This window comes from Lycium ferocissimum, chromosome 5 (genome assembly GCF_029784015.1).
Source record: "Lycium ferocissimum isolate CSIRO_LF1 chromosome 5, AGI_CSIRO_Lferr_CH_V1, whole genome shotgun sequence".
In the NCBI taxonomy this organism is placed as follows: domain Eukaryota; kingdom Viridiplantae; phylum Streptophyta; class Magnoliopsida; order Solanales; family Solanaceae; genus Lycium; species Lycium ferocissimum.
Window position 1 is genome coordinate 48,125,279 of NC_081346.1, and position 10,276 is coordinate 48,135,554.

General features: G+C 36.3%; 1 protein-coding gene across 1 annotated transcript; it reads right to left on the reverse strand.

Annotated features, from left to right (window-relative positions):
• Positions 1–2,633: 2,633 nt before the first annotated feature.
• On the reverse strand, positions 2,634–4,253 carry LOC132058399 (uncharacterized). The gene is made up of 2 exons (XM_059450913.1): positions 4,013–4,253; positions 2,634–3,384 (listed from the first exon to the last, which is right to left on the reverse strand). Exons 1-2 carry the CDS (start codon positions 4,206–4,208, stop codon positions 2,984–2,986), a joined length of 597 nt encoding a protein of 198 aa, XP_059306896.1. The 5' UTR covers positions 4,209–4,253; the 3' UTR covers positions 2,634–2,983.
• Positions 4,254–10,276: the final 6,023 nt, after the last annotated feature.

The window sequence follows — 10,276 nt, forward strand, 5'->3', positions numbered from 1 at the left end:
GGCATAGTTATTGGTGGTGATATAAATGTATTGTTGTCCAATGGAAATAGTATGAATGATGGATAGAAAATATGATTTAGCTGTGTGGCTCACCTAGATGTAAATGTGTATGCACGTTAAGAGGTGCCCGGGTGGGTTAGCACCGGGTACCCTTCATGGCCCTCCGGTTGGGTCGTGACAGGTAATTTCACCCTTAATTTCCTGTGTTACCCATATGATTCGTTAGGGGCATTTTGGATATTCTTCCCCAAATATATTCTTCTTCCAATTAGATGGTATATTACTTACTTAGCTTTGCTATTGCTAGACTTTGAGCGTTCCGATGCAATACTTCGCGTTCCAGTTCTACATTCGAGGTTGGTTACGATTTGCTTGAGTTAGACTTTGATTAGAAGATTGTATATATAGTATAATTGATAGGAGAAAGAATGATTATGTCTTCGTATATGACGTCTGGTTGGATATTACCTAGGTTGGTATGACTTCTGATTATGTGGGCTTGTCGCCGTTACTTTACGTACTGAACCATGAGGTGTACTTGTTGTGTTTTGGAAGGAAAGAATTGATATATACTCTTCGTGTTGTATAATTCATGCTATTGTTGAGTTGGTTTATCTGAGTCTTGTTGTGACTTATGGCATTGTGACTTGTACTTCATTGGCATTGATATTATTGATTAATCATACTTATATTGGTGTGGTGCTTCATAATAGGTTCTATACTTGAACCATATGTTGAGACTCATCTTTTTTGTGTGTGTGTATATGTGTGTGTATGTGTATATATATGTGTATATATATAAAGAGAGAGAGAGAGAGAGAGAGAGAGAGAGAGAGAGAGAGAGAGAGGGAGGCACATTTGATAGGGGGTGAGGATATGGCCTTGTTATGGGCTCGTGATCCGAGGTCAGTTTCGGAGCGAGTCTAGCAATTGTGTATGGAATGACTATGATATTGCGGTACTTTACTTGATCGGTATTGAGATGAGATTGTGATTTCACAGTAGCTTATTATGTAGCCTTATTATTGATATTACTTATGTGCATTGTGCGGTATTGTTTGGGATTGAATTAGTTGTTGATATTACATTGCATCGTATTCATATTCATTTCCATGATTCATTGATATTGTATGGTTATGGTACTAATAATGATAAGTAAGAGAGTGTAGCCTCCGAGGTTTCTGCCGGAGAGCGTAAAAGAAAGATGGGAGTCCGTGATTCGAGGTCATTTACCGGAGCGGACTGAGTGTACATTACTCGAGGTTTCTTGCTGGGAACTAATGAGTGTACAATGGCCGAGGTTTCTTGCCGGGATCGAGAGAGTGCTTGTGATCCGAGGTCACTTTCCGGAGCGAGTGGTACATGGACTTCGCTGGTCCCCCATGGGTTATGCTGCTGAGATGTGTTGTTCCATCGTCGGAGTACATGTGTACGGTGTATATGCATTGCATTCATCCTACATATTCATCCTACATACATTATTGCATTGCATTGTACCTTTTGCTTTCTTGTGATATGTTGTGATATGATTATGATATACTGGTTCGGAATGATTATACTGAGACTTGGCAAAGTTGGGCTTAGATGCTATAACATAGGTGATAGACTTGTTGTGATATGATTGTGATGTACTGGTTTGGATCGATTATACTGAGTCTTGGCATAGTTGGGTTTAGATTCTATAACATAGGTGATAACTGGTACTGTGGATATGGATTCGTGTTGACTTGTACTTGTTGGTTTATGTGTTTATCTTGCTTTGTTGTCTTTCTATACGTTAGCTAGTCTTAATCGGCCTATGATACTTACCAGTACTTATTGTTTGTACTGACCTGGACTTCTTTGTATTCTTTTATGAATGCAGAGTACTAGGTGGGATCGACTTCTACTCCTCGTGGCTGATATTCGAAGAGTGCTGATTCAAGTCTTGCAGGGTGAGCACGACGACATTCGCTGCCCGAAGGCTCTTCCTTTTATTATGTCTTTATTTCCATCCTGAGACATGATTTTTGAGACCATTGATGTATTACTATTATTCCGACTTGCAGTATTTAGTTAGATGCTCTTGTATGATCAGACCAGATGCTAAGGTGTATTTCATTTACTTCCGCATTTTTTATATTATTATCATGAGACTTACATTATTCTATCTTCTTCCGCTTTATTTATATTTTTATGATTGTTGGGATAAGAATTCGCCTATCGAGGTGGGAAAGGTAGGTGCCCACATGACTAAGTGAAAATGGGTCGTATGACTAAGTGAAAATGGATGGGTCGTATGACTAACTGAAAATGGATCGTGAAACTACTGCTGTAACTCCCCATTTTTTAAGGCGGTCATTGCCGGGTATTACACCCCCACTTGACCGACAGGCCTACTAGATCCGTTGAGGAGCAAAAGACGTAATGAACCACCAACAGGGCTACTGTATCCGTTGGGGAGCAAAAGATGTTTGAACGGTTCACATTGATGAACCCTCGAACCCTTCATGAATCGTGAGCTGTTTTCAGCAAATTCCCAGCAATATTTTTACTGGATTTCAAAATAGTCCCATTTCATATTACCTCAATTCAAAGATGACTTATAAGTCATTCGACATGCATTTATTAGAGCACATGCTGCAATCACAAAAGTATTTCTTGAATCATGATGAAAATTTCTCAAGAACATTGTTACTACCATTGCATTATAGATGAGGCAAAGAATAAGGAAGAATTACATAAAACAACTACTAGCCTCTACTAATAGTAAATGAATAAGACATACAAAAATTACTGAAATGACAGGAGACACTAAAAAACTGGAATTAACTACAGACTTCTTCTAAGTTGCTCATCTACTGCCAACTCGCCGCTAATTGTCTAAATACAATTAGCGACAAAATTTGTCCGTTGCTAATTTCTGTTTTCCCATCTTTTTTTAAGTGAAATGAGAAACTTACCTAGTTTTTTGTTTAAGGACTTCTAGGTTTTAAAGGTTAATTTAAATAAACTCCAGTACATGATCATCATCAGCTGTAGGGATAATCAACCACTCATCTGGAAATTGGTAACTAGGATCATCATTTGCACCTATACAATTAGGAGGCTCATTCTTTAATCCGTCGTGTAAGTGGCTAAGCACCTTCGAATTTTCCATCAAAATATCTTCTTCAAGAGGCAAATATCTTTGTCTACTTGTACTCTTCTTGCCATCCAATGACTTCAGAAACCCTATCCACCAATCAAACTCTGGAACTTCACCGGCAAAAGAAGACGGTGGTGGAGACGGCGGCAGCAGTAGCGGTGGCGGTGCAGTATGTATTGCCGGAGCCGTTGTAGACCAAGTTGGTTGAGGTATAGGCATTGACTCCACTATTGAGTAATAAAATTGCTGGGAATTTACTGTAAAGAAAAAAAAGAAAAAGAAAAAAGGCTTCAAATAAAATCGAACTTGTAGAGTGAAAGAAGGCTATATATTCAGATCATTTGCCAAATTTCATGAACTAAAGACATGGGACAATTTCACACACGTATTACGAACTATCTTTGGTAAGTTGATAATTTAAACATTTTACGTGATAAATTTAAAATCACAAGATCAAAGGATATTTTAATACATTAAACAATCTTTAATTTAGAACCATAAAATTCAAAAGTCTCTTTTTATTTCTTAAACTTTGTGCGCAGTTTGAGTCAAATTAATTCACTTAAATTGAGACAGAAAGAGTAATATTTCAATTTTGTTTGTCAAATTTAACTTGACACGAAGTGCAAGAAAATAAAAAAAGACTTTTCAACTTTGTGCTATTAAACCAATATATGTACCAAAATGTCTTCTAATATGCAAGATATTGAAATGAAAGAATTATCAAAATAGAAGAGGCTATGTTAAATAAACTATAAAAAAAAAAAAAAAAAAAAAGTATGACAAATAAGAAGCTAAAAAGAAAAACAAGACAAACAATTAAAATAGAGACAGAAAATACAATATTATTGTGTAAAACGTGAGTCCTATTTTTAATACTGTTACCTCTTTGACCCGATACTGCATAATTCATCGGGTTACTAAAAGATGAAGATGATGAAGAAGAACGATGAAGCTCTAAAGCATGGACAATTTCTCTTCTAGCTTCAGCCATATCCATATAAGAGTTAATAATAGGACCTTTTCTTGTATGATATTTCCTTATCCTTTTTCTTGGTGAGTTCATTTTCTTTGAGTCCATTTTTTCTTCTTTTTTCTCTGCAGGTCTAGTACTGTGCAGGGTGTCTTGGGAAGGGAGGTGATATAATAATAATAATAATAATAATAGTAAGCACATTACTTTACGAAACAGGAGGAAGAGTACGTAGTGAATAAATGAAACAAGAAAGGAACAAGTGGCATAGTAAATGAGAAGGAAAGAGATGGGTCAGCAGCATGCAGTAACAAATCAGTGTGGACACCTGTTTCCTCCTTAGTTAAATTTTTATTATTTTACTTTTGTTATAAAATAATATTAAAAGTACACGATGTTACGTTTCACTTTTATGAGGGCGCATCAAAGCTATTAAAAAGTTGTGGACCCTATTCGAATTTTTATATTTTTTAGAGTTATCACCTAATTTTATAAAGGAAATTAGGAAAACCAAGTTAAAAGAGTGCTATCAAACAAGAGAAAAAATCTTTTTAAATCAGAGGTCGAGGTAAGGGTTCTAGTGACCCCATAGGGAAGATTTTAAGCACCCTAGTATTAAAGATCCGTAGAATACGGTTGACTTACGAGCTTCAGTGTGTGATTGTTGTGATTACTTACTAAAAATATTTTCTTTCTTGCAAAAACTGTCATACCAATATCATAACTCCATCTTTTTTTAGACAAGAGGGGCTTGCTTGATAAAGTCTAAATCCACAACTCAAAGGGAAAGTGTATACAGTCGTATGCAATATAATTTACCCAACTATGAGTCGGGGTCGATCCCACAGGGAACAATATGCTAGGCAATTTAAATAAGTAAGAAATTATCACTTTCTACGCTAAGCCAAACACTAGATAATATTTTGATTTTGAGAAAATTATAACTAATGCGAAGGAAATGATCAATGGCCACAAGCATGGATACAAGGAACTCTCAAGTAACGATCCAATGTATTTTACGATTTTACAATTAAGAGAGGGTTTATGTTAATAGATAATGATTTCTAAAATCTCATTGAAAGTCTTCCAACCAAATCAGTGAATTTCACTCTAAGCTTTTCCAAGCCTTAGAGTGTGATATTAAGCACAATCAATTTAACCTCAAGTAAATATCTTCTTCCGAGCTCAAGTTATTAGATGGGTTTAATGACCCAATTTCTTGTTAATTAATCTTTCCCAACCTAGATTTCCTCTTCCGAGCTCAATCAAAGTAAATGGGCGAGTCTTAGGGTTAGCTAATCCCTTAAGAAACATTAAAGAACAAGATTAATTAAAACAACAAAGACTAACTCCAATAGCAATAAAATCATTCAATACATAAGCATAACAAAAAATTTAATCCAACACTTGATAATGAATAATATCATAAACAAGATTCAAGTGACAGAAGAAAATACTACACACTTAAATATTCAATACAAAACAAGAAATTGAAGAAAGGTTTAAGAAATATCTCATTAAGGTCCTCCAATCTTCTCCTCCAATGGTGTAGATGAAACCTTAGCTCTCCAAGCTTGAAAATATGAACAAAGATGAGTTTTACAAACCCTAGAAGAGTATTTATAACATTCCAAAACGGGTACAAATTGTGGATAAAAATACCTGCGTGCGGTAAAGACATGCTTTATGACAAGTCTTTGCTCGCATGCACATCTTCAGGCAAGTCTTTCGCATGTCTTTGCATTGCACAACATCTTGCGTGACAAGTGCTACTCGCATGCACAACATCTTTGCAACAAGTCTTTGCTAGCATGTCTTTGCAAGTCTTTGCTTGTTTTATTTTTGCTCTATTTTGCTCCGTTTTGCTCCATTATACTCTCCGGACATCTTATCCTACAAAACAACATAAATACACAAAAAGTAACACCAAAAGTACTTGAAGAGTCAAAAAATCTTAAGGAATTAGTATTGATTATCTCGTAATTTCGCGGCACATCAACACCCCCTACTTAAAGTCTTTGCTTGTCCTCAAGCAACCCAAAACTAAAATCTCAATGAGGATCCATCAATACAGGCTTAGGTAGTGCTACTATCATTTTCAAAGCACATTCTTCAACTAAGCACAACCCTCATGACTTTGGTTGGTACCAATAATTAGGCTACAAGCATGTGAAACTTCAACCAAATAACTCCCTCATTTCAAAATACAATTTCAAGAATGCATTGGAGTTTCAAAACAATCAAGCGACAACATTCAAGCCTCAATAAGTGACTCAAAACCACTAGCTTACTAGATATGCTCATTTGACTTAACTTGGAATTTTTCAACATCACCAATCTATCGTAATTCACATACCCTCACAATAAAGAAAGTCCCAAAATCACTATATTCATCACAACACAAGGGACATATACACAAGGTCACTCACACTTAACAAAAAAAATTCTAGTACTGACAAATATCACACCATAAGCTTGCCCTTATTTTCATTCATCACTAACTCAAGAACATTCGGTTGGAGATCACATAGGGACTCTTTAAGCCTGTAATGTAGGCTTATGGAAGGGTAGGATAAGTATTTGGGATACTAGTGACTACGCCCCCCTTGAACACTACACACTAATTTTTGTCCACTTTCCTCTTCATTTCAAAACATCACTCCTTCCTGTGCATATTAGCTTCCCCAATTATTCCAACTTCTTTTTGTGCAACAATTTTCTTGATTTCTAATGTTTTTGTTCTTTTCCAATTCCTTTTTCACAAAGATGCATTTTTATTTTTTTGGCACAAAAAGTTTGCAACCTTTTTGTATTTTTCAAATTTTCTTCCTTTCTTTTGACTTTTTCACAACACCAACCTTCACCACTTCTCAAGCGACACTAACACCCCCAACTTAGATTGGCCTCAACTTCGCAATTTCATATTCAAGGAGGAAAAGGTTCAAAAGAGAGACTTTTCATCAAAAAGAATAAAGGCTTGTAATGTGGCAATCAAAGAAAAAAGGTCATAGGCTCAAATGGGGTTACTAGTGATATTATTTATGCAATGGTAGGTTAGAAAGGCTAGAGAGGCTTTTTCAAAAATCACAAAGATAGCCCAAGGTGATCTCTCCAACCAACATAATCAAAATTAGCATTGAAAGACTAACCGGGCAAGTTTTAGATGATAAAAGTAAGCACAAGAATTATTCACAAGCACTCACCACACATGGCATATGAACTAATCAAGATGGATCAATTTTACTTCCTAAGCAAGAACAAATAGAGCAATATCTCATCATCTCAAGTAAAACTCATCTAGTAGGTAAAGAGTCACAAAATGAGCCAAAAAGTTGTCACAAAGATCATTCCTTCTATGCATCTTGCTTCTCTTTTCACTTAAAATTCCACTAGGAGGGGTATACTCAATTAAACGCTTCACATGCAAGAGACTAACTCTATTAGTACCAAACAAGCCAAGAGTTTCTACAATTTTTCCTCAAAGGATCACCTACACCTAAATTTTTCCTCAAAGGATCACTAATTAAAGAAGCTAAGAAAGAAAAAAAAAAGTGACTAATCCACAACACGCCACAAGAACAGAATTTTCAAAAATTTGACCAAGTTCCATTTGCAACAACATCTATCCACAGCCACACCAAACAGTCATAAAACAAGCCCGACAAGGGCACACCATATCCATGCATAAGATAAAAGCCCGGCAAGGGCACAAAACAAGTATAAACAAAATCTAATATGCTTTTTGCCACCCCCAACTAAAAACATTGCAGTGTCCTCACTGCACAGTGACAAAAAAAAAATTAGACAGTTTTTGCAAAAGCAAAAACTGGACAGTTTTGCAGAAACTGTGCAAAACTGTCCAGTTGACAATTCTGCAATTTTAAGTAGCTACCGGTTTGGGGTTGTCCGGAAATCTGAACCTGCTCAAATCAACTCCAAAAATTCTGAAACTTTGCGGATTAGTCAAAAACCATACACTAAACTAGTCTAAAAAAATAAAATTTCAAAAACGATTTTAAAATTTTTAAAACGATGAGTTGCCTCCCACCAAGCGCTTGATTTAAAGTCGCGGCACGATGGTTACCTTTACCACTTTTCCTTCCATTTGGAAGATATGAATTTGCGCCCCAACTTTGAATCAAGATTCGGGTGATGCTCGTGAGGCGGTGGTAGGAAAGCAAGGAGGCCAACTCTCGGGTATCGCATTTTGCACTTCTTGGCCGTAAGTGAGGCATGCCATTTTGTCTTCTTGGCATAGCAAACTTCAAAATAAAAACGCTTTGATCTTCATCTCCAAAATTCTTCATAGTCTTGGTTAGTTCAACTTCCATATCACCCACCAAGCACAACGTTGAAAAATGGTTAGAATGAGGTCCAACGCGCTCAAATTCCAAACTTGCATGAATTTTGACATTCTCACCCAAAAATGAACTAGAGTCTTCAAAAAATATTTTATGAACTTTTTTATGCAACTCTAGTATCATTTCTTCAACTTCGGCATCATTCACTATTTTTGGGTTGGTTGGTTGGCAATTCACCATTAGCTCATGAAAATCAATCTTGACCTCTTCTTCATTGGAAACCAACTCAAAACTACAATCTATGGCCCTTTGATATTGAGCATCACATGCCTCAATCTTTGCATTCAATTAGGCCTCCAATTTCCGGATAGCAATTTCAATTAGCTCCACTTCTTGACTTTGCTCAACATGCACTTTTAGAAATTCTTCCATCATCCGTGAAATGCCTTCACGGTGATCCCCATAGGCTTTAAGTTGTTGAGCTTGATTCATTAGCCAATCTTGGCTCAAAATTTCCATCTTGTCAAGTTTTTCTTCATTCTGAGAGTCGTCCAAAGCTTGTAAAAATCCATCCATGGTGAGATACACCTTTTGGATAGTTTCATCATCTCCATGTTGAACTTCTTCCCACAATTTGGTCAAGACTTGCCCATACTTTTCATTCCTCCCCATTATGCTTTTCAAAATTTCCTCAACTTCTTCTTTTTGAAAATTGGAGATTTCTTCTTCAAGGTTTTGCTCTTCTTCAAGTTGAACCACTTCTTCACTTTCACAACTTTCGTTGTGGTCACAAGAATTCTTGGGCTCATCTTTTAAATTTGAAATCTCTTCTTCAACCATTTCATTTTGAGGAGTCGACACTTCCATGACAATTGAGGAATTTGCTTTTCCATTTTCTAAAATGGATTGTTGGATGAGTTTGCGCTCTTCCTCAATCTTAGCTTCCCGATCTAAGTATGTTTGGAGCATTGCCATGATGCCTTCAAATCCGGCACTTTGTCCTTCACTTGTCATGTCATTGCCCCTATTAAACTCAAAAGCACAACTAGCATTTTCGTTAGAACAACTTAGGGGAGGGGAAGCAAAATAATTGGGACAATCACCCCAATGTTCACCTTGACCACCACATATATTACAAATACTCTCATCATAGGATTGAGACGGTGCACACATCTCTCTCCCAGGAGCATTTTCACAATCTTGCCAAAAGTGGGGTCCTCCACAATATGGACATGGGTCATCAAAATATGGGTTGCAACCATCAAACCCATTTTCATTCCAAGATGCCATAGAGACACAAGTAACAAAAATAAAAACTAACACAAAGAAACACAAAAAATCACAAACACATATTCACAAGTTTGGACCAACGCAAGAAATCTTAAAATCCCAAACTAACCCAAATATGCCAAATTGTTCCCCGGCAACGGCGCCAAAATTGATAACGTCCAAATTCACTCCTCAAAGAGAAAGTGTACACGGTCCTATGCAATATAATTTACCCAACTATGAGTCGGGGTTGATCCCACAGGAAACAATATACTAGGCAATTTAAACAAGTAAGGAATTATCATTTTCTACGCTAAGCCAAACACTTGATAATATTTTGATTTTGAGAAAATTATAACTAATGCGAAAATATAAACTAATCTAGAAAGCAAGGAAAATGATCAATGGCCACAAGCATGGATACAAGGAACTCACAAGCATGGATACAAAGAACTCTCAAGTAACGATCTAATGTATTTTATGATTTTACAACTAAGAGCGGGTTTATGTTAATAGATAATGATTTCTAAAATCTCATTGAAAGTCTTCCAACCAAATCAATGAATTTCACTTTACAAGCCTTAGAGTGTGATATTAAGCACAATC

Bases quoted from the DNA above. Each gene is read 5' to 3' on its own strand.
- LOC132058399 (XM_059450913.1), bottom strand. From the start codon at position 4,208: ATGGACTCAAAGAAAATGAACTCACCAAGAAAAAGGATAAGGAAATAT. The intron at 3,385-4,012 runs GTAACAGTATTA...TTTTCTTTACAG, and splicing joins TGCAGTATCGGGTCAAAGAG to TAAATTCCCAGCAATTTTAT.